Here is a 24,226-nt window from a genome sequence, read left to right as displayed (position 1 = left end):
AGAATAAAGCACATGGTGAGATCTCCATCTCACTGTATAACATCACCTAGGCTTGAGGTTTGAAAATCGCTTCCCCTAAACTGACAGATTTTAACTAATAAGCCCTTCTCCTCCCAGTTTTCTGGGCTTTCTAAGGTTAATTTTCCCTGCCAGATTTCTCAGATCGCATATTTAAAGAACAAAAGGCATCACAAGTGGTGTGCATGCATGCATGCGTGTGTGCATGCGTGTGTGCGTGTTTTAGGGGTCGGACATTCTGAATGTGGATTAAGGAAGAGATGTCAAACCTAACCACAAAGTCCACAGCAGATAATGAGACAAATACAAAGGTTTGGTTGAAGAGGGGAAAAAAAGACAGCCTTTTCTTTGGGGCAAGTCAAGCAAATGAGTGGAAGATACTGTTAATCAGTTGAGAAGATGGGGAAAACCTTGATCATGCTTCACTGGGGTGGAGGGAAAGAGGATGACAGAATTCAGTCACGGTACACACAGTCTTTTGGTGATTAAGCAGGAATCTGGGACGCTGGAGCACCCTTGCCAAAGGAAACCCATCTTTGAGAGAATGACCCAATACATCACCTTGGCAGCTTGAAAGAAATCATCCTCTCGAGTGTGACGATACTTAAATAGGATTTTTTAAAATATGAAAATTGAAAAGGCAATGAAATGTGCAAAGGGCTTGGCATTTGATTAAAAACACCTGCATAATGAAAATGACATACCGGTACCTGGAGGAGTAGGGAGGAGAAAGGCCCATTTCTTTATTTTTACAGTGATATATAAAGGATAAAATAATCTCTTATAATAATAATGAAACAACAGCTCACATTTATACAGCGCTTTAAAATCTGCCCCTCTCCCCATTTTACAAATAAGAAAATTAAGGCTGAGAGAGGTTATGTGATTTTCCATAATCACACAAGTCAGTGTCTAAGGCTGAATTTGAACTCAGGGTAGAGAAATAGCATTACTGGACAATGAAAAATCTCTAGAGTATGATCTTTAAACAAATATAGTTTTATTTGTTGTTGTTTTTCAGTTGTCCAGTCATGTACGACTCTTTGTGACCCTGTGGACCATATATTATGCAGTACTGACCATGGGGTTTCCTCAGCAAAGATACTAGAAGTTTGCCATTTCCTTCTCCAGTGAATTAAAGCAAACAGGGTATGAGAGTTGTAAATCTATGATGCTATGAATTCAACGAGTTTTATTACACAGTAGATAGAAGATGCTGAGTGAGGGATCCTGGGGTTCTGATACATGCAGGCTCTGTGACCCTGGGTGAGGCAATGGTACCCGAACCACCCCCTACACCATTGAAATCACAGAACCAGTCCCTGTCTCCAACCCTTTACTGTATATTGGCCTGAGCTCTGGGGTTTGTCTTTGTGCTGATTTTATTTTTTAATTTTCCCATAGAAGAACTCTCCTTTTGCTACAAGGCTTCATGTTTCCATCAACCTCTCTAGAAGCCGTAATTCTATCTCTGGTGGGAGAGTACCAGTTCAACGTTATGGGACTTAAAGATGAGGGTTACTTGCCAAGAATGGTTTCCTCCCATGAAAATGCTGTTGAGAAACACGCTCTCCCTCACATGCCAGCATCAAGGATCTATTGCAGCATCTGTGCTGGCGAAGATTTGTCTAGGCAAGTATTCCAAAGGGAAGCCAGAGCTCTGGTCCTCTAGAAGCAGCTGAATTCCTTGGGACTTCACACTTGAAAGGCAAGAGCCTTATTCTGCAGATGGCTGGGTCTCAGTTCAACTAATGTTAACAGCTTTTGTTGGGCTTATTGTGGGAGGTGACCCAATGACTATCCTAAAGAGTATCATACTTTAATATCATCAGGGACAAGGGTGCTGCTAAAGCTATTACAGACGTGGAACCATTTCTTTGCTTATTCCATTTCTAGAAATGCCTTTCCAGTTGGGTCACTTGGGAGGGCAAGTGGTCTCTGTAATAGGAATGAACACTAAAGAGCTTTTCTATGAAAATCACATAGTGGTGCCGTTAGAATGGAAGGCTCAGTTTACAGCTGGCACTCAAACACCCCACAGATGCTAAAATTATACAGAAAAGCTTGCTGCAATGGGTCTAAGTGCTGTAAATGGGCTGCAATAAGTAGAACAATTGACATAAGTGATTTTCTTCTGTTCCCGGAGTTCACAAAAGGGGTAAAGGTGGGATAAATGTAAGTTAATACACCGCAGGGTGCTTGCTTTAAAAGAGTCAGGCTATTTGGGACAGGATTAAATTTGTTCACTTTGACAAAAGGAAAATGTAGGTATAATATAAGCAGAGCCATGGGTTGTCTGTGAGAGAGCCACTTAGATGTGATAGACAGGGCTTTAGGTGGAAACTAATGGGGATGAGTTTCATATCCAAGTCTCCTTTTTATTCTTCCTTGTGCACTGAGAGGTTTGGGGTTTGCTTATTAGCATTAAATTTATGCTACAAAAGTAACTTATAAAGAAAAAGAGAAGAGGAAGCAATAAGTACAGTGATAATATGACTGGGTAAGGAGGAACCAAGTTGAATCCCTTTTTTCTAAGTGTTTTTGGGAATGAAGAACAAAAAAAGAGAAAGGAATGTATGGAGGGAGGAAAGAAGAAAGAAAGGAAGGAGAAAGGGAATAAAAGATGGAGGAAGAGAAGGAAGTATTTGATTTATTATACCAACCACTGTGGCATATGCTTTTCATGTGATCCACACAACAACCCCAGGAGGTAGGTGCTATTATGTCTCCCATTTTACAGTTGGGGAAACTGAGGCAGATTGAGGTTACCTGGCTTGCCCTTCATCACAGGCCAGGTGTGAACTAAACTCTTCCTGACTCCAAGCCCAGTGCTCTTTCCCCTGCATTACCTAGCCACCTCTAAAGGTTAAAGGGGAGTAAAAAAGGAACTTTGAGGAACAGAGTACAAGGTAACCAGTTCTTCCAAGGAAAACTGCAGCCAAGGAAAAGCTGATTTAAATGATCCTAGGAAGACCAAAAAGAGTGCTACATCAGAGAGGATTCAGGTTTCCCCCCTTCGGGGCACTCTCACCTCTTTGTATCTTGCTCTCCACGTTAGTGACCCTCCCTTGCAGGGCCACAGCTATTCTCTGGCTCTGGCCAAACTAGTAACTCTCTCTCCAGACCAAAGATTTACAGCTGAAAGGGAAGTGAGATCATCTGCTTCATTTTATAGATGAAGAAACTGACATCGTGATGGCAGATGCTGACCAGTTTTATGAAGGAGTCGGGGCAGATGCTGTCTTTTTGCTTTTCATCTTTAAAGCTTATTACAAAGATGCTAGTGATTATAGGAATGTAGGAAGGAAGCACCGTAAGATGTAAAGGAAGAGGGGGCAGCTAGGTGGCACAGTGGATAAAGTACCAGCCCTGGATTCAGAAGGACCTGAGTTCAAATCCTGCCTCAGACACTTGACACTTAATAGTTGTGACCCTGGGCAAGTCACTTAACCCCTACTCTCCCGCAAAAAAAAAAAAAAGACATAAGGGAAGAGACTAGTTCTCCATCATAACATGAAATCTTTAAACAGCTCACAAGTTTGTAGATTTAGGACTACAAGGTACCTCAGAAGCCATCAAGTCCAAATTCTACATTTTTACAGAGGAGGAAATTGAGATTCGGAGTTTCAGTGATTTCCCCAGGGTCACACAGGTAATACAATGCTGCCTCTCATTTCTCCTTTTATTTTGTTTGGATATTACATTTTTATCTAATTTAACAAATTTAATTCAACCAACCCTTCATTAGCACATATTGTATGCAGAGAGCACTGTCCTAAGTGCTGAGAGAGAGTCAAAGTTTAGGTAAGATATGGTGTCTGTCCTTCTGGATCTACAGTCACAAATGTTTGTTGGTAATGTTATCAGGTGACTGGAGTTGATGGAGGTTTTGCTTTAAACACGACACATCAAAAAAACCAAATACCATGACACATCGAGGGTGATCAGTACTTGGGTAGTTAGTTTAGTCAAATGAATTAATGGAAGACACTGGAGAGTAGAGTCGGGAGACATCTACAGAATGGTCTAAGAACACAAAGCCAGAATATTTATTTCCAAGAAGAGAAGAGGCCAAGATGTCTGGGCAGAAGTGCCAGAAAGATTAAACCATGGGGAGTCAGCATATTGTCATTATATTTAAAGGACATGGAAATGTTGTTCTAAGAATCTAATATCTTGGAAATCCAATCAGGGTATTTGAGGTTGTGTCCAGTGTCTTAGGTCTGTATATTCCTCCACATAATCTTAGTTTAACAGAAATAAACATAATGATTCAGAAATAATATACAAAGATTAATTTCATTGGCATGCTTTAGACATATAATACCTTCACATTTCTCAAAAGTTAAAAAAAAGTATTTAAAAATAGTCACAAAAAGTTATACTTGTGACATGAAGGGTCAATAGAGGTTATTATGCCTTTCTAAAAAATAAATACTTAAAGAGACTAAGGCCCCAGAGTGGTGGTGGTGTGAAATGCCAAAATTAGTCAAATAGTGTATGAAAATGTTGTGCATGACTACACATTTATAACCTATATCAAATTTCTTGCCTTCTTAACATGGAAAGAGGGAGGGAGGAAGGGAGATAATTTGGAACTTAAAAGTTTGTTAAATGAATGTTAAAAATTGTTTTTACATGTAATTGGGGAAAAATAAAATACTAAAAGAAGTTAAATAAGCTTAACTAGTAGTGTTTAATCAACAATCGATATAATTATAAAATGTGTTTGCCACCTTCCCATTATCCCCCACACCCAGATCTTGAGCAATGTTTGCCATTTTGGAGACCTACTGGTCTAGAGGGAAAAAAAATCCAAAAAGTTCAAATTCTTTTTTCTTTTTTTTTTTGTCAATATAAGCATATTTTTTTCTCTTAAACTACATTAATCACTATCTTTCCTTATTTATATCTTTTCCCTACCTTCGGGAAAGCTTGGGGAACTTTAGAAAAAAAGGAAAATGTGTTCAATAACTGGTTGGAGCTTTCCTGTATGCTCTAGTTCTGCAATATCATCAAGGTACACACAAGTGGGCATGAAAAATGTTCACTGAAAACATATTCCTTGATAAAAATACTTTCATGCTTTAGAACCAAGGGTCCTGTTTAAAGTATGCCATCTCTGATTCCCACTTGGTCCAGATTTAGTCAGTTACTTGTAGAAAGTTTGGTGACATACATGACATTTGACAATTTCTGAGATATTTTGGAGCCTATTTTTCAGTAGATCTATCAAAATTACCTGGGACAAAATCAAAGAGTTCTAAAGACTTCAACCATTGTTCCACACTGTCAGATATGAAATCAATTACATTCTGTTTCAAATCTTTTTTGTTTTTGAGTATGGATGGTTTTAACCATCTAATCTCTTCTTTATTGCTTACTACAGAGACTTTGAAGTATTCCCAGAGCATAATTCAAATGGTATATTGTGATCTGAGAAGAGACATTTAGAGAACTTTGTCATTAAGGGAGAAGCCTTCTTTTGTCCGTCATGTACAGGGAATTATTGAAAAAGGTTATCTCCACAGCAGAATCTGTTAGCGTCTCATGTATGCAGAGAAGAAACCATGGGCAGCTAGGTGGTACTGGACCTGGAGTCAGGAAGACCTGAGTTCAAATCTGGCCTTAGACACTTACTAGCTGACTCTGCAAGTAATTTAACCCTGTTTGCTTCAGTTTCCTCATCTATAAAAAGATCTGGAGAAGAAAATGGCAAACCACTCCAGTATCTGTGCCAAGAAAACCCCAAATGGGGTCACAAAGTTGATCACAACTGAATAACAACAAAGAGAAGCCATCTTGTATGAAGACAATGTTCAGGGTTACATTTTGTTTTACAAGATCAACAGCTTAAAAAAGATGCAGAAGGATTTCATATTCTCTATACCTCTCAGTTCTGTTACCAAAAAAGAGGTGTCTGACAGAAATTTAACTACAAAAAAACTGTTTACTTTTCATGTTTTCATCAAGGAAACCCTCCATGCCTATGCAGATCATTACAATAATAAAACAATAGCTAATATTTATATAGCTCTTTAAGGTTTGCAAAGGCATATATCCATGAGTGTATGCCCCTCATATAACCCTCACAATCACCCTGTGAAAGAGATACCCTTATTATCACCGTTTAGTAGATGAGGAAATTGGAGCTGAGATCAGTTAAATGATTTGCCCAGGGTCACAAGAGATAATAAGAGTCTGAGACAGGATCTGAACTTGGGTCTTCCAGACCAGCACTTCCAGTCTAGCACTCCATCCACTATAACAAACTGAATGCATGGATCACCACTGTCTTGTTACCATTTGTTGGTTAAAGTACCACATGAGCTTTCTCATTTTTTTCAAACCTTTTCCTCTTTGAGTCAAATTAAAAATGAATACCAGAGCCCCTTTAAAATTATGTTCCCTCTTGCACATAGTAGGTATAAAATGGTAATTTAATTCTGACTATGATTCAGTTTTGGGGAAGGTTGTCACCTCACGTGTTGGAACAAAGATGATATATTAAGAGTAAAATGAAGTTTATCTATTGTCTAAGATCTCTGTGATTCATACTGTCTGCACCCCCTTTTCTGCCATTTGACTGTCACTGAAGATATCAATAGGACTGAGGCACATTTTGTATTTTTCAGCTGTTTCACAGATCACTGTGGCCAAAATCATCCCTAACCTGGACAGTTTTGTTTTTTAAGCTAATGTTTAGGGACAAGCAAACTATATAGACCACTAGTCTCCAAACTTTTTTGATTGTGGACCATATCAATAATAAAAAATTTAAGCATGTGTCCAAATATATGTATATTTGTTTATTTATAAATTAAATACAAGTATTACTGTACTAACAATTGTATCCATTATAAAATCTACACAGAAACAGAAATTTCAAAAATACAATAATATTTGATTCCAGGATCAATTAGGGAGCCACTCTAGTTTACTGAGTAAGGGAGTGACATGGTCAGATATTCAGTTTAGGAAAGTCACTTGGGGAGTTGTGTGGAAGATGAATTGGAGAGGGGAGAAGACTGACAGGGAGAGAAAGAGAAGAATATAGCAAAAATATGGTAATTGTACGAAGAGACAGAGGGGGACGGATAAGAGAAATGTTACGGAGGCAGAAAGGACAAGGGTCAGCAACTGATTGGCTATGTAAGGGTGAGAAATCAAAGATGGCACCAAAGTTGTAAATCTGGTGAGGACTGGGATAATGGTGCCTTCTACAGAAATAGGGAAGTTTGGAAGAAGGATAGGCTTGAGAAAAAGGGGGAAGAGAATGTAATGAGATCAGCTTACTCATATGGTGAGACTCCTGTCCCATCCAAAATGAATGGGTGTAATGGGATTCTAAAACTGAAGCCAGTGAGCTTTAAACTCTGCCTTCCTTCTGCTGCATCTTAATCCACATGGAGGGACTGACTCCCAAGAAGGCAGAGTAAGTAAAAGGCCTTAAGCTAAACTCTTTCTTTAGCACATTCATTGGTGGGTGGGTAAAATTCTCTCTCTACTGTACTGTAGCACAAGATGGGTTTTGTTCAGACTTGGCGTGATTGTCCAAAAATCCTAAACCATTTATACAATAATACCATTCAGCAATTTTAAGTTTGAGGTCTAACGTATTTGCCTTTTGAATAACTATGCTCTATTCCCCACCCCCAAAAGAGAATAATCGACTATTGATTTAAATTCTTCTATAAACAGCAAGTTAACTCTGTGGCATCAGAAGTTTTAGGTTTGAACACTAAATACTTAAGGTGAAATAAAGATTAGGGGATGAGATTTAAGAACAGAGAATTATTTGTGAGAACGCCTCGGCACAGGTAGCCTTTAGGCAATGTCTGTTGAACTTAATTTTGTAATTAATCATAGAATTCAACAATTCAAGAACAAGTGTTGCTTCTCTATGTTTTCGCCCCTTTCACCCCCTTGCCTCAAACTGTTATCTAGTTTATCTATGACAGGCCATGTACAATCTATCATTCCTTAGGCAATCTGTGATCTTTAACATTTTTTTTCATTCCCTGCTCTCTCTTCCCTATAGGGTCTTATCTTTCCCCCTTCTCCTATTGCCACATTCCAAATACTAGTAGAGACTTGTGAATTCTGATCTCCTTGGCCTTCTGCATTTTCCTCACAACCAGTCAGAACTTCTCTTTCTCCTTTTGTATTCTATCTAACCATAAGGAAAAGATTAATTTGCAGTTGCCGTTAATGAAACCCAGCATGGTTGACTCAATTCTCACTTTCCTGTCTTGGGTGATTTGTAGGCTACCATATTGTATTAATTCAGACACCAAAAGGGGAATGGCACATCACAAAGAGTGGCTATGAATGCTGCACTTGGAGTTTGGAAGACCTGAGCTCAAGTATTGTCTCAGATACTTATTCATTGTATAACCCTAAGCAAATCGCTAAAACTGTCTGCCTCAGTTTTCTCATCCGTGAAGTGGTAATAATTATAGCACCTACCTCTGTTGTTTTGAGGATAAAATGAGATCATATCTGTAAAGCACTTTACAAGTCTCAAAGTGCTATATAAATACTAGTTATTGTTATTCTTACTATTTTTTACTATTATTATAGCACAGCAGCTCCTAAATGATCTAGGTATATACATCTTCACCCTCAGACCTTATAGAAGAGAAAGGGTTTTCCGACTTCTAGGATTTGAAGGAAGAGGGTGTTGTTTTTTTGTTGTTTTGTTTTGTTTTGGTTGGGCAATGAGGGTTAAGTGACTTGCCCAAGGTCACACAGCTAGTAAGTGTCAAGTGTCTGAGGCCAGTTTTGAACTCAGGTCCTCCTGAATCCAGGGCCGGTGCTCTATCCACTGTGCCACCTAGCTGCCCCCAGAAGAGGATGTTCTTGACTGATGGCCCATTTAGAACAAGATCTCTGGGAATGTCCTTAGTGTGGAATACAAACTCTAAGTATTCTTTAGCCTAAACTAATATGGTTGGAGAGGTCCATAGCACCTCTCTGGCCTTGGAACTAGTGGTAGGATGAGGATTATGGAGAACAAGAGTACTGGGCTAAGAGGACCCCAAGGCCAAAGTTATACGTCTTCTTCCTGGAATGGGGAATCCTAAGACTCCTCTGGGTCCCCTTTGACACGTGGATTCATCTAGCATGGACCCAGAAAAAGAAATACACAAACAGATATTTCATAAATCATCAGGCCACTGTTTGAAAGTAACCTGGGTAGATCGTTTTGTCATCTACTTCTACATTTGGCCCATTTAGGCATGCTTAAAGCAAACAAAATATAATCTAATCTAAGTGGCAAGACCTTTATATAGATCGCTGTAAGGTTCACTAAATCCCCTTACAACAGACAAAATCTCACTGTACTCTAGAAAGGAAAAAAAAAAGTTTCATTAACTTCCAATCCTATTTTGTGCTTGATGCTTTTCATTCACTTCGGCTGATACTATTCACTACCAAGTCTCACAACTTCAAAATCTAGGCTTTGGTTTCCTAACTATGGCTATAGCTTAAGAGTTAGGAAAAAAATTCTTTCCCTCTCCATCCTCTCTTTTTTTCCCTAGAAAAGATTGACTGCCCCATCATTAAACTAAGTCAGAACATATGCGTGTTTACTTCTCTTTCTCTTCGGTTGTATCTTGGGGGAAAGCCCCCAAACCCCAAATCCCTCTTTAGTTAGGTCAATGTACAGTGCTCTCATTGGTAAAGTTATGATTGGTAATCAATCCCCTGCCTTTGAGTTACACTTGAATCAAAGCCCCAGGCTTTGATGATGCACCCCTATGACACATAAAAACTGCCAGCTGGACTCCAATTTTTGAAGGCATTAGAAATAATGATAACCACAAAAACAATAATAATGGCTACCATTTATGTAGCACATTTTAAGGTTTGCAATGGCACTTCACATATATTATCTCATTGATCCTCACAATAAGGTTGGTGTTATTATTACCCTTACTTTACAAATGAAGAAATTGGGCCTGAAAAAGATTGACCTGCCCCACACAGCTAATACATATCTGAGGCTAAATTTAAACTTGAGTCTTCCTAACTCCAAGTCCAGTCCTCTATCTACTGAGATACACAGAGATGCAGGTTTTGACCATTTGTTTTAAGGAGCTCTTATGAATAACTATACCAAAGGTCACAAACTCATCCTAACCTAGAGGATTTCTATCCTTAGAAAATACCAAGCTCCCCCTATTTCTTTCTTTCTTTTTTTTTTTTTGCAGGGCAATGGGGGTTAAGTGACTTTCCCAGGGTCACACAGCTAGTAAGTGTCAAGTGTCTGAGGCCGGATTTGAACTCCAGGTACGTCCTGAATCCAGGGCTGGTGCTTTATCCACTGGCACCACCTAGCCACCCCCCCCCCATTTCTTTTGGTCAAGGTCGCTGGGACCAATAAAAGGGTGACAAAATCAAGGTAGATCACAAGTAGGTAGGGGATTCCCTACTTTCAACACCCAAACTGGCTACGTGAAGAGGAAAGGCAGCCTTGAAGTTCAGACAACAAGCCATTCATTAAGCACAGACTGAATGTCAGGCATCATGCTAACTTTTAGGATACAAAATAAAGCAAAAAACAATCCCTGCTTTGAACAAGTTCAGATCTAATGAAGGGAATGTGTGCAAGGGGGACAGTGAGCTCTTGCTGGTTTGCCTTCATTTCTGATCTGGTGTTGAACACCCCTAGAGGAAGACACAACCAAGGTGGTTGGGTCTACTGCAGATTTCTGTTATCTGATCTCAAGAGGATCCTCACTGCTGCATGAAATTCTTTTATTCTTCCTTGGTGGACTATCCTATTTCCCCAAGTGGCTATTCCAAGTCTTTTCTTCCTCAAGCCACCTACACCACCACCTCATGTTATACTTCATGGAAAAATTTGAAGCCATCTGTCAGGATCTCCCTTTCCTCTGCAATGCCATACTTCAAATGACCTTGGCATTGTCACCTATTTTGTACTATTTTTATACCCCTCTATGTAAACCACTTACTCCATTCCCTCCAGCTTCTCAGAAACTTGTCAAGATCCAGAAATCATTTCTTCTTTAACCCTCATTTTCAACCCTCCTTAAGCATCAATTCCTTCCCTGATGCCTTCAGACATAGTCACAGCTTCCATCATTTGACTCTACCATATGCTCAAGTGTATCTTTTATCTTATCTCCCTTTCAAAGTCAAATTTCTAGTCAAAAGCTACTTCTATTCCTCGCCTCCATTTTCTTACCACCCCATTTTCACTCTGGAAACTCTTGCAATCTGGTTTCAGTCCCTAAAACTTAACTGACACTGCTTTTTCTAAGTTTACCAATGATCTCTTTATGGATTTATTCCAAGCATCACACTTTTTAATCTCTCCTCAGTCTTTGATAATGTTGGCCATAACTATCTTCTAGAAACACTTTCCAACTTGGGTTTTTATGACCCTGATTTCTTGGTTCTTCTCAGTATCCTTTACTGGATTATCACTCTCTTACCCATTAAACGTGGGTATTAAATGTCTCCATCCTGGGTAGGTGTATCCTGGGCCCTCTCCTCTTTCTATATCACATCTCTTAGTGATCCCATGAACTCTCACAAATACACCTATATCACCTCTAGGCATACGGCTCCCAAATCTACATATCCAGCAGAGATCTCCAGCTCTCTATGGGTTACTTCCACTTGGATGTCCCATAGACATTTCAAACTCAACATGTCCAAAACTGAACTTACCTTTTCCCCTAAAAGCCATACTTCCCTTCTCTTATTTCTGTTGAGAGCAACACCATTCTTTGAGTCACTCATGTTCCAAATCTGAGTTGCCTTCCATTCTTTATTATTCTTTGCCCTTGATACAGAATAGTTACCAAGTCTTGTTGACTCTATTCCTATAGCATTTCTTCAGATCCATCCCCTTTTCTCCACTCACACCACAACCAACCTAATTCAGGCCTGTATCATCTCCTGACTATGCCTGCCTCTTAACCAGGCTCCTTGCTGCATTCATGCGTTTCCATTTCTCAAATGTGTTTTCCCAACCAGACTAGACTTTCAAAAGCACAAACCAGCCTAGGTGACCAAGTGACTGCTGTACATACACACAAGTTGGCTTAAATGCCCAGAAGTCAAAACACTCCCCAGTCTATAGACTAGTGGATTATTTTTTTCTCTCTCTGGTTTACTCTTTGTCTTAATTGTTTTTATTAATTGAGAAGCAAACCACTGTAATACAAAGATCCCTCTGCTGGGGTATTCGGTAGACCTGTAATCTAGTCCCAGCTCTTTTATTAACAAGCCATGTGAGCTTCAATGTATCTGTTTCCACATCTGCAACTTGAAGAAGTTGAACCAGATGATCTCAAAATTCCCTTTTGGCTTTAATCTTTTATGATTCCAGATTTTTTTAGCCTTATTTTCTGTTTCTACATAATGGACTGACCTTTCTCCCAAATGGGAAGAATGAATGATTGAAAGAAGTAAAAGAAAGAAGCCTCCTACATGGGTACCATGGATCTCTCCCTAAGTCAAAGTTCCTAAATGAAGGTCTATAATTTTTGACCTAAACAAGTTGGCAGTGTTCCTTTACAACGTCATCCTTCTGAAGAATTTATAGCAGAAAGTTTAAAGGAAAGATAAAAGAGGGAAAGCATTCTGAGTAATAAATGAACAATTCCCTGATTGAATCTGACTTGGGGTAACAGGGTTTTCATGCTTTCCAACAAAAGTCGACCTGGAGCAAAAAAGGGTCAGAAAACTCTGGCAGTGAATCCAATTTTGCCAATGACACATGCTGATAGAATCTGGAAATAAGTACTGATAAGAGACAGGGCCAGGAGAAAAGCATGTCCTTGGGGGCACTGCAAGGTTCAAACATTTAAAACTAGATTGCAAGCTGGATTTTTTTTTCTCCTCTTGGAGAAGCCAATAACATTTGTAACCACCCTTTTATTGGAAGTAGTAATTGGGTATTTGAGAGATTCTATTAACAAACCAGAATTTCCACAGGAGAGATTCATGAAAAGGGATTTGTTTGAAGACCTAGAAAACATGTTTCCTTTCTTTAAAAAAAAAAGAGGCCTTAATCTAATCTAAATTGTTGCTACAAACACTCTTGGCTCAGTCTCAATTTTTAAAACACATCAGATGTTAAATTCTGGTCTCCTTCACTGTTTGAAGAGCTCCTGCTGTTAATGAAGAGATAGGTTTAAAACAAAGGAACACAGAGTATCCAAATTTCTAAACACCACATCTTAATCACATTTTGGCATTATGTAAGGGATCACAAATGTCTTGCTAGTTTGAGTCTGTGTTATTTCTTTCTTCACTCAACCAAAAAAAAAATCAACTCATTTTTCCAATAAAGGTCAACAGAAGAAAATTCAACAAGTTAGGTATGAGAAACTAAAGAAAATATCAATATCTAGTTTTGAGTTACACTATTTACTTAAGGATAAAGTTCTGCAAATACTTTACTTAATTATTTCTATAAATTTTTTCTCCTTAAGCTTTCTCTAATTAATCTGGTAACCAAAAAATATTGCTTAATCCTTATGCTGTTGCAACCATTGTGATTCATTTGGCTTTAATAAGTTTTATCCCCTGAGAAAATGCCATTCTGGTTATGGAATATGTTCGTTCACTATTTTCTCATCTTTTTCCTCTTTCTTTCTCTCTGTCTTTTCTTCTCTCCTTCTTCTCTCTCACTTTCCTCCTCTCTTTTTCTGTCCCCTCTCTCTTTTCTCTTCCCCCTCTCCCTTACGGTACCATAAATGAGATGTCAAAAGAATACTCTGGGCTTTGCTCCCATTTGACAGACCTAGGGCTTCCAACACATTTCTTCTTCGTGAACAAAATTCCCACTACTATTATCCAGTCTTTATATTAGGAAAAGATTGGTGGGATTAGGGATGGTGAGATAGTCAAATCAGGTCAGGGGATTTGAATTTACAATCTACTCTACACACCAGTCACCAAAAGTCATAGCTTAAAACAAAAAGGCCTTTTATTTGAAAGCCTGCAATATCTGAACCAAAGAATGAAAGTACATCACAATTAGGAACAACCTTGATGATCATCTTATAAACTGAGAAAGTTGGATTAATGAAGAAACTGAGGTCCAGGATCACAGAACTGAGGGCAGAGCTAAGACTAGACCCAGCATTCCTAATTTCCATTCAGTAAAGTGTAGGTATTCTTTGTATATACCATAATCTGTGTATCTACAGACATAAGTAGGCAGATCACCACTCTCTGAATACCCTATTTAGAAAACTGATGAGAAACTCTATGGCTGCAATACAATTCCAGGAAAGTTAACTCACTCACAAGATAATGAGAAAAATTCTCCATCTATGGGAAACACAAGTTCCTAAGGGGTAAAAAAACAAACAAAAACTTGGAGCATGAACCTCTCTCTCCACTGTTTGTCACTCCTTGGTTCTCCCTTATCTCAACCAATGTTTTTTTTTCTTTTTGTAAATAGTATTTTATTTTTTCCAATCACATGTCAAGATAGTTTTCAATATTAATTTTTTATAAGATTTTGACTTTCAAATTTTTTCTCCCTCTCTCCCTAAGATGGCTAGTAACTTGATATAGGTTCTACATGTGCAATCATATAAACATAATATCCTTTTCTGCCCTTAGCCGCAACCGTAAACAATACAAACCAGTGTATGACCACAGTACAATTCAGTGGCAATGAAAGAGTTGAAGAGATCATACAAGAATAGAGGATAGAGAGAAATAAACGACGTTAATCTTCAGCACACTTTAAGCAAGGGCATTCTGGCCTTCAAACAACACTGGATGTTACTTAACTCATTTCATCAATCTTCCTCCCTTTCAAACTCAAGCACTGCAGCCAGCGATTAGAAGTTCATTAACTAAGCCATTCAACAAATGTTTATGTTCATTCAGTGCCTACTATGTGTTTAGCACTGTGGGGACAAAGAATTATGAGAGACAATCCCCACTTTCATGGATTGTTGGAGACCTGACATTCATAATCAGAAAAGTGAAACTGGGAATAATGCAAGATACACATAATACAAGAAAGTGTCGAAATCTGAATGGATAATAACCGTAGCTAACATTTACACAGCCTTTACTGTGCCAGGCATTGTGCTCAGGGCTTTACAATTAACATCTCATTTGATCCTCACAATAACTCCGGGAGGCAGGTGCTATTATTACTGCCATTTTACAGATGAGAATGCCCTAACCTAACTCTTTCATGTCTTGATAATCAGACATAATAATATCTTATATCAACTTTATTAGACCAATAAACACTGAAAGCAAAATACTGCAGATACTGGGCAGTTAACTTGATGAACACACAAAAAAGGAAAGAGGACTCACCCTGGCACTCCACGTTTGGATCGCCCAGAAAACATCTTGACATTCATTACAAGTTCGACCTCCAACCCCAGGCATGCACTGACACTGCCCAGTGAACTGTTATTACAAAAAACAGACACAAGATTTATTCACACTTTACCCATGAAAAGATGTTTTAGATTTGAGCTCTATGAGATAGGTATGTGAGGAGAAGGGGGACTACTCTGTCCACAAACAACTGTGTTAACTGGATACACAGTGTGTCTGTCATCCAACTTCCACTTCTCCCTTAATTTTTGTTGTTCAGTCATTTCAGTCGTGTCTGACTCTTCATGACCCCATTTGGGGTTTTCTTGGCAAAGATACAGGAGTGGTTTGCCATTTCCTTCTCCAGCTCATCTTACAGATGAGAAAGCTGAGGCAAACCAGGTTAAGTGACCTGCTCAGGGTCATACAGCTATAAGTGTCTGAGACGAGATTTGAACTCAGGAGGATGAGTCTTCCTGTCTCCAAGCCCAGCACTCTATCCACTATACCACCTAGCTGTCCTGTCCCTCACTACTGCAAGGCAATCCTTTCATTCTTTTTTTTTTTTTTTTTTTGGTGGGGCAATGAGGGTTAAGTGACTTGCCCAGGGTCACACAGCTAGTAAGTGTCAAGTGTCTGAGGCCGGATTTAAACTCAGGTCCTCCTGAATCCAGGGCCAGTGCTCTATCCACTGCGCCACCTAGCTGCCCCCAATCCTTTTATTCTTGATGCCCTATCTCACTCCCAATAGAAACTATTCCAAACTTCTCTCTCAAACCTTCTCTTCAAATTTTCCCCCGCCCCAACCCTCTCACCTGAACACGTCTGGTTTTACTATGAAAATTGAAGCCTTTCACTGCAAGTTTCTTCCTTTCTACTTCTCCTCATCTCAAAACCTCCCGAGATCTCCCCTTCCTCCACTCTTCTCTTTTCCTTCAGTCTCAGAAGAGATAACCTTTCTTGCCAAGGACAATCTTTTTTTGTTTTTTTGGGTTTTTTGTTTGTTTGTTTGTTTGTTTTTGCAGGGCAATGGGGGTTAAGTGACTTGCCCAGGGTCACACAGCTAGTAAGTGTTAAGTGTCTGAGGCTGGATTTGAAATCAGGTACTCCTGAATCCAGGGCCGGTGCTTTATCCACTGCACCACCTAGCCGCCCCCCAAGGACAATCTTTTTGCTGCCTGCCCTCTTCTCCTTAAAAGGGTCTCCTCTATCATTCTCCCTCCTACTTTAATCTTCAATCTCTCTCTCTACTGGTCTCTTCCCTACTGCCTTTAAACTTGCCCAAGTCCATCCCCTAGCCCAACTCTCCTATCTTCCTCAGTCAAATTCCTAGGAAAAGCTGTTCATATGTTGTCTACACCTCCTTTACTCTCCTTTACTCAATGTATTGCAAAGTGTCTTCTGACCTCTTCACTCAACTGAAAATGCTCTATTTAAAATCATCAATGATCCCTTAAACGCTCAATCTGGTAGTCTTCTCAATCCTCATCCTTCTTGACTTCTCCTCTGCATTTGACACTGCTGACTACTCCCCCCCCCCTTTTCTGACTATTCTCCCTTCTGTTTCTTTTGCTCCTTGCTACCTCTCTCTTGGCTTTCCTCCTACCTATCTGTTCCTTCTCAGACTCCTTTGCCCACTCAACCACATTATGCTCACTGACTATGGATGCATCCCAATGCTCAGCTCTAGACTCTCTTCTTTGGTGTCTCTACATATTCTCTTGGTGACATTATCAACTCCCCTGGGTTTAATTATCTCTATGCAGATGACTCACAGATGCATTAACAGGTGCTTAATAACTCTTGTTAGTTTATTGATGGATAAATGGCCCCAGCCTGGTGTCTCTCCAGTTTCAGCCCTACATCCCTAAGACTGGACACCTCCCAAAGACACCTTAAACTTAGTACAGCCAAAAGAGAACCCATGATCTTTCCCCAAACTCACACACCCAGCAAACTCTTTTTTCTCTCACAGGCACCACCATTCTTCCAGTCTCCCAGGTCTATATCCAGGCGTTATCCTTGACTCTTCACTTTCCCTCACCTAATATTATCCCACCAGTTACCATATCTTGCCAGTTCTATCCCCTGCATCTCTTACACTGCAGCCACCACCTCAGAGAGGTCCTCATCACCACTTGCCTGGACTACTGCCTTGACACTCTAATCGGCTTTCCTCACGTAGCTTTCCACTACAATCTGTCCTCCACAGAATCAGAGAATTTGAAAGTACCTAAGTGGTTTAGTCCAACACAAGATTCTCCACTATAACCTCCCCAATAGGTGCTCACCTAGTCCCTGCTCTAAGACCTCCCATGAGGGGGAACCCACCCCCTCTCTAAGTGGCCTGCTCCATTTTTTGAAGGCTTAATTGTTAGGAAGTTTTTATGTTTTGTTTTCTAGATTTTCCTCTTTACAACTTCCACCCATTTTTCCACACAGCTGCCAAAACAATTTCTTTTAAATGCAGATACGAGTTCAAATCCGTCCTCAGACCTGATCTGTGTGATCCTAGACAAGTCACTTAACCCTCAGTTTGTCTCAGTTTCCTCATCTGTAAAATGAGCTGGAGAAAGAAAAGGCAAAACACTGTAAGAAAACCCCAAATGGGGTCACAAAGAGTTGGACATGACTGAAAAAAGATTGAACAATAACAAAAAATGACCGTATCACTTCTCTCTCCCCACTCAAGTGGCTCTTTATTGATTCTAGGATACCATGTAAAAGCCCATGCCCACAACCTATCTTCAAAGCCCCTTACCTCTCTTGTGCCGACACTATAGTCTGTTCAAACCTCCGTTTTCTCTGTTCCTCACATGCAACACTCCATTTTCCACCTCTAGATTTGCTCAGGAGTCCCTCCATGCATTAAATGCACTCTCCTCCTCACCTGTCAGATGGAACCCCACCCCCCACTGACTTCAAAATGCAACTCAAGCACCATCTCCTTCTACACGAAGCATTTCTTGATCCCTTCCCCTACGAGGGCTCCACCTCCAGCCTATCTCGTATTTTTATTTATACGTTTCACCCTATTTACCCTAAATATTTTATATGTATTTATATTAATTAATGTAATTTAAAAATACTTATTATACTCACACTAACATATTGTATCCCAAGATAGAATCTAAGCTTTCTGAGAGGAGGGAGTCTTTTCTTTTTTTGCCTTTGTATCACCAATGCCTAGAGAGTATTAGGTACATTTTTGGTTATTCAGTTGTTCTAGTTACATCCAACTCTTCACATGACCCCATTTGGGATTTCCTGGCAAAGATACCGGAGTGGTTTGCCACTGCCTTCTCCATTAGATGCATAATAGTTGCTTAATAAATGCTCGTTGATTTATTGAAGTACAAAAGCATGAATGTTTTTCTTCTCCTGAGAAAGGCTCGGCTCATGTTAGCTAGCAAAAAATGTTATTTTCCTCTAAATATTGAGGAATCCAAATGGGACCTGGATGACCAAGCCAGCCTTTCCCTAGCATGCTGGACTTGTGTTTACATCTTTTCTCTGCCATGCTTTTATCCTCGTAAATCAAAGCTAGAACCCAAGGTCACCTTTGACTGGATTTGACTTGGAGAGTTTATTTTCAGTGTGTCTCCAGGAAACACGACACCATTTGGCATAATAATGGATACAGATGTTTGGTTCCCCTTCCAGCTGTGCTGGAAATTTAATTCACCTGCCTAGGATCAAAAAGCAACTCAATTCCATTCAAAATGAGCAGCTTCCATCATAGCTCTTCAATACATATCAGCCCCCATGGTATTGTGGTTCAGACCCCAGGGAAGGCTTAAACAGGCATGTCCCCATGAGCCGTGGGGGGGGGGGGGTCAACACCGCCTGCCCCCTTACCTCGTTGCAGGATGGGCCAAAAGAATGGGTAGCGTCACAGCTGCAGGGTTCGCAGCCCGTCCCGCTGGCCAGGTTCCAGGTGTTGGGTGCACAGTGATCACAGTTCTGCCCAATCACGTTTGGAAGGCATAGGCACTGCCCGCTTATCTTGTCACACTGACAGTCAGAGCCATCACAGTGTTCCTGGACGGTACCCAGATAATTACAAACACATTCTGCAAGATAAGAAGAGCAATAGAAATGCGATGGGGAAGTGTACCAAGCTTCACTGGTCTGATTCCTGTTCTTCTGCCCCTAACTTCTTGCAACAAAGCTTTCAAGAAATGGGAGGGAAGCGAAGGGGATAAATAAAAGATACCTAGAAATAAGACAAGGACGAGGGCATCAGAAGGATTATACCTAATACAGCTCCTCTGACATTCCCATGCCATTCAATAGGGTGAAGATATTGTCATGATAGATTGATGCCTATCACAGTTCGTGGCACAAGGTAAACAATTAATAAATGCTTTTTTCATTCACTAATTCACCGTGATGCACCTTTTACATTAACCATGCATGAAGTTTTGATAAACTGGTTTTGCACCATCACCAGCCAGTCAATAAACATTTACTGCATGCACGGCATTGTGGTAGAAGAGACAAAGAATTGGAGATACAAATTAAAAACAAACAAATGGTTATTGAAACACCTAATAATTGTGAATTCTCTGCTATAGGTAGCAAAGGGGAGAATAAAAATTAGAATGTTTCAGGTAGATAAAAACCTCTCCAGTTACTTTATTTTGAAGGGTGCTTTGCTTCACATCTTCAAGGAATCCAGTCTTGCTATTCCTTAACATACCAGAGATGTTTGTTTAAAAGCTAGGGCCCCAGGGGCTTGAGTTTAATAGCAACAGGAAATGACCATGGATAATCTCTTGATAAGGGGAAAACAATGAATTACAAGAGAGGGAACAGGCACAAAGCCTGATCGCCTTCATGGATGTCAGTCTGCTTTTGCCCCTTCAATTGGAAGATTCCAAATCAGGAGACGTCAGAAAACTTAAAGCTTTTCCATTCGGATTGTTTAATTTGACCAACTCCTAACCAATCCAGTACCTAACAACAGCACCTGACACATAGCAATAATGGTTCTGCATCGCCAATACTCAAAGTGATCTAGTCTCATGGATATGACCATTACCTTCAAGAACTCACAACCCATTCCTTCCTGTTCATCCTGTGCAACCTTTATCTATGTCTTCCTAAAAGTTAGATACTTACTGGTACACACTAAGCACTTAATAAATGGTTTTTCATTCACTGATTCCTAGCGATGTGCATTGTGCATAAAGCAAGTAAAAGCATTTATTCACCCAGTAGGATGGGAGGCCTCTGAGCCTTCTGTTCATATCATTGAATAGAACCCTCAAGTTATCCATCAACTATCTCTCATTCTAGTCTCATGGCCTGTCCATGATTGTTCATACATTTACACTCCAAAAACCTCTATTGGTAACTATTATCTCCTAGGTGTAATTCAAAATTAAAGCACTGTACGAATAGGGTATCATCATCTTAAACAGCTAGAGAGGTAATGCCTTCTTCCTTCAAGCTATGAGCTGACTGGTTCCCGAGTCTGAATTAGGCCAGAAAATCAGGGTGAAAAAAACGGCAAAATAGGAACCCCGTCATTCTTCCTGTTTAATAGAGACACTAACACGACTAGGGATACTAATTCGCGTGTTTGCAAACATTCCCTGAATGAAATCCATCTGAGACGGCCTGATCCCCGAAGCCACTGGTGATTAATGCGGGACTTTGTCTGGTCTCTTACTTCTACAATCCTGCCGAAGCGCGTCTCCGTAATACCCGAATTTGCAAAGCTGGCAGTTTTCCCCCTCAGTGTGGTACAGGCACCTGAGGCACCTGCCAGTCCCTTTGTCACAGGCCTCTGGGTCGGTTGTGTCGATATTGTTATGGCACTGGCACTGTTGGCACACCCCTCCAACGTCTTCGGGATTCCCGAAGTAGCCCGAGGCGCATTCGTCACATCTGGCTCCTGTGGGTGAAAATAACCAAGGGCATTTTAGCTGGTTCCCTGAAAAGGTGGAGGGTCAAGATTGTTCAATGACAAAATGTTAACAGAGGTTGAGACATATGCCCACATCTGGAGGAGCTTCCGTTTTGTCACTGAAGAGCACTGGATTTGGAGTGGGAAGGTCTGGGTTCAAATCCTGACTCCTGCCACTTAGTATCTATATGACCATGGGCAAATCAATTAGCAGCCTGGGGCTTGGATCTGTTAAACGAGGGGAGAGGGTGAGCACTTGGTGATTTACAAGGTCTCTCCCAGCTCTAAAACTATGATCCTATCACATACTGGTCTTGGTCAACCCGTATACAAATTAGATCATTTGTGAGAGCTGCTAGGACTGAAAATGTTGACAGTTTGTGAGCACCTTGGAGAGATGTGCCTTACTGAACTTGGCCAAGCTAGTCCTCGGACCAACAGATACGGATGGATCTGACGTGAGGACCGCATTCACACCTGCCATACTTTACATTCTGCTCCATTGGCCTTGGAGAATTCAGTGACCTCCATGCCACAGTGAGGCAGTGCAGCAAAGAAATGCTAGCAGTGCGGTAGGATGGAAAAATTTAGAGTCAGAAGAACTAGCTAGGTTAATATCTATTACCTTGGGTCATTTATCAGAGCTTCAGTTTCCTCATCTGCAAAATGGAGATAATAACCAGTAGCATTTATATAGTGCTTGAAGGCTGGCAAAGCACTTTATTTTGTTTTTTCCCAATTACACATAAAAACAATTTTTATCATTTGTTTTTTTAAAATTTTGAGTTCTAAAACTTTGTAACCCACAACAGGGCTGTTGTGAGGATTGAAATTATATAGAGAAAGGGCCTTGTAACTTTGAGGGCAGGGGCAGTGTTATCTTTTTATATCATCATAACAAATGATTACTGAATTGAATCATTTCTTCAATTAATATTTTTAATCTGAGTGTATGTTTAATACATTTGGATTGAACACACACACACACACACACACACACACACACACACACACACACACACACATATATATATTTTTTGGTGAGGCAATTGGGGTTAAGTGACTTGCCTAGGGTCACACAGCTAGTAAGTGTCAAGTGTCTGAGCTGGATTTGAACTCGGGTCCTCCTGAATCCAGTGCCAGTGCTTTATCCACTGCGCCACCTAGCTGCCCCGGATTGAACATATTTTGAAGGGGAAAGACTTCCATATTGAATCAAATCATATTCTTATTGTGAAGGGGAAAATATATGGCCTAACCTCACCATTCTATGGGTAGTGTTGTCTACACAACAGATATGGAACAGGGTGCTGGGTAAAGGTAGGAAAGATGCACATTCAGATGTTACAACATTCTAATCCAAGGAATTGCCAAAGTAACTGGAAAAACTTATTTCTATTCAAAAGTTTTAGGACCGTTAACAAGGGAAAGTGACATTGATGCTGAGTGTTTCCCCACAGGTATCTCAAAGCTATTAGTGTAAATATTTGCCAAGAACTGCTGAGCACAAAAGTGCTGGGTGAAAATAGCTGTAAGAATTAAAAATGGGGAAAAAGGGGGAGTGGAGGATTCTTTCTCACAGTGAGTGAGCTAAGCATAGCTCTTATTCTAAGTAAGGTTCATGAATTGGGTGGGGAGCAAAGGATCATAGATACTGAGCTGTGAAGGACTTTCTAATAACATGTAGTCCTATCCCTTTATTTTGGAGATGGAGAAATTGAGGGCCCAGGATGTTAAGTGCCCAAGGTCACACAGGCAGTCAGACTCCAGAAGTTGTGCTCTTTCCATCAAGACACATATAACAAAGGTCCAAAAACATTAAGAAAATGTAATATATGTGACCCCATGTGCCTGAATATGAGTATGGATGGTCCTAATCTCTTGCTTTTCCTCTTCTTACCTCCTATTGTATGCCTCTGACCATTTCATTGCTTGTTAACTTTATGAGAGGTTGGATAGAGGTAAGAAAAGGAAGTGAACCTAAAATCCATTCATCTTCCTGTTATTTAGTAACCATGGCAAAATAACTTATGGATTTGAGGACTATCCATAATCTCCATACCACTCCTGTTTTCTGTTATCCATTATTACTACACACAATCAAGAAGTGGGTATATTTCCACATGTAAAAATAGTAAAAGGTACTATTACAACTTTAGAGACCCATAACTTTTAATTACTTTGAAAATGAAACTATCTGGTCATGCATTAAAATGGCTTTTTGGTGGGTATTTCCCAGATAATTCACCACTCAAACACTTTGCTCATTCTTTGCCTTCTCTGGACTGCAAAGACACATGCCCACCATTTACCTAGGTATCCAGGATTACAGACACAAACAAGCTGCAAAGTAATAGGATCTTGATAACAGGTATCAGCAAACTGTCGTCCACTTTCTGGACCATCTGGGCATGGGCAGGGGCGACAGTGATCTCCTGAACCAATGATGGGGTCTCCGTAATAGCCAGGCAAGCACCTATACCAAGCATGAACAAGTTAGAGGTGGAAGTGGCTTTTAAGGTCATCTCATCCAATATTCTCACAGTTAACACAACCAGTTAAGGACTAGCCAAAACTCAGTACAGTTTTCACTCTTTCATTTTTGTTTTTTCCTGAATGGCATATTCTACCCAAACTACCTAAGGACAAGAAAGTAGAAAGAGGAGAGGATGAGAGGCTGATTCAAAGAATAAAAGCATTCTATAAAATGAAGTGCTGTTCCAAAAGATCATGAATTGTACTATTGTAAAGGTATTTTCCTTGGCACTCAGGGTTACACAGTAGGAAAATCTGTATAGATGCTGCAGTTTTATAGTTATTTCTCAAAACTATCCTAAAGAGGGTTTCCTAAGATTCCCTGGGTGAAATCCATCCAAACAGAATCTGGCAGAAACAGAAGGTGGATTCCCTGCATCCCCGCGGGGAAATCTGAGATCAGAGCTTCCCTGTCAAGTT

At 40.1% G+C, this 24,226-nt stretch overlaps 1 protein-coding gene across 1 annotated transcript in view; it reads right to left on the bottom strand.

The window, feature by feature from the left end:
- Positions 1–24,226, bottom strand: part of LAMB1 (laminin subunit beta 1) — a 99,214-nt gene that overhangs the window by 28,789 nt on the left and 46,199 nt on the right. The window contains 5 exon segments of the mRNA XM_043965232.1: positions 15,352–15,375; positions 15,378–15,447; positions 19,216–19,430; positions 21,035–21,259; positions 23,584–23,747. Of these exon segments, the coding sequence (XP_043821167.1) occupies positions 15,352–15,375; positions 15,378–15,447; positions 19,216–19,430; positions 21,035–21,259; positions 23,584–23,747 (698 nt within the window).

This window comes from Dromiciops gliroides, chromosome 5, assembly GCF_019393635.1.
Source record: "Dromiciops gliroides isolate mDroGli1 chromosome 5, mDroGli1.pri, whole genome shotgun sequence".
In the NCBI taxonomy this organism is placed as follows: domain Eukaryota; kingdom Metazoa; phylum Chordata; class Mammalia; order Microbiotheria; family Microbiotheriidae; genus Dromiciops; species Dromiciops gliroides.
Note: the sequence above shows the minus strand (reverse complement) of the source record. Positions and strands in the feature narration are given on the sequence as shown.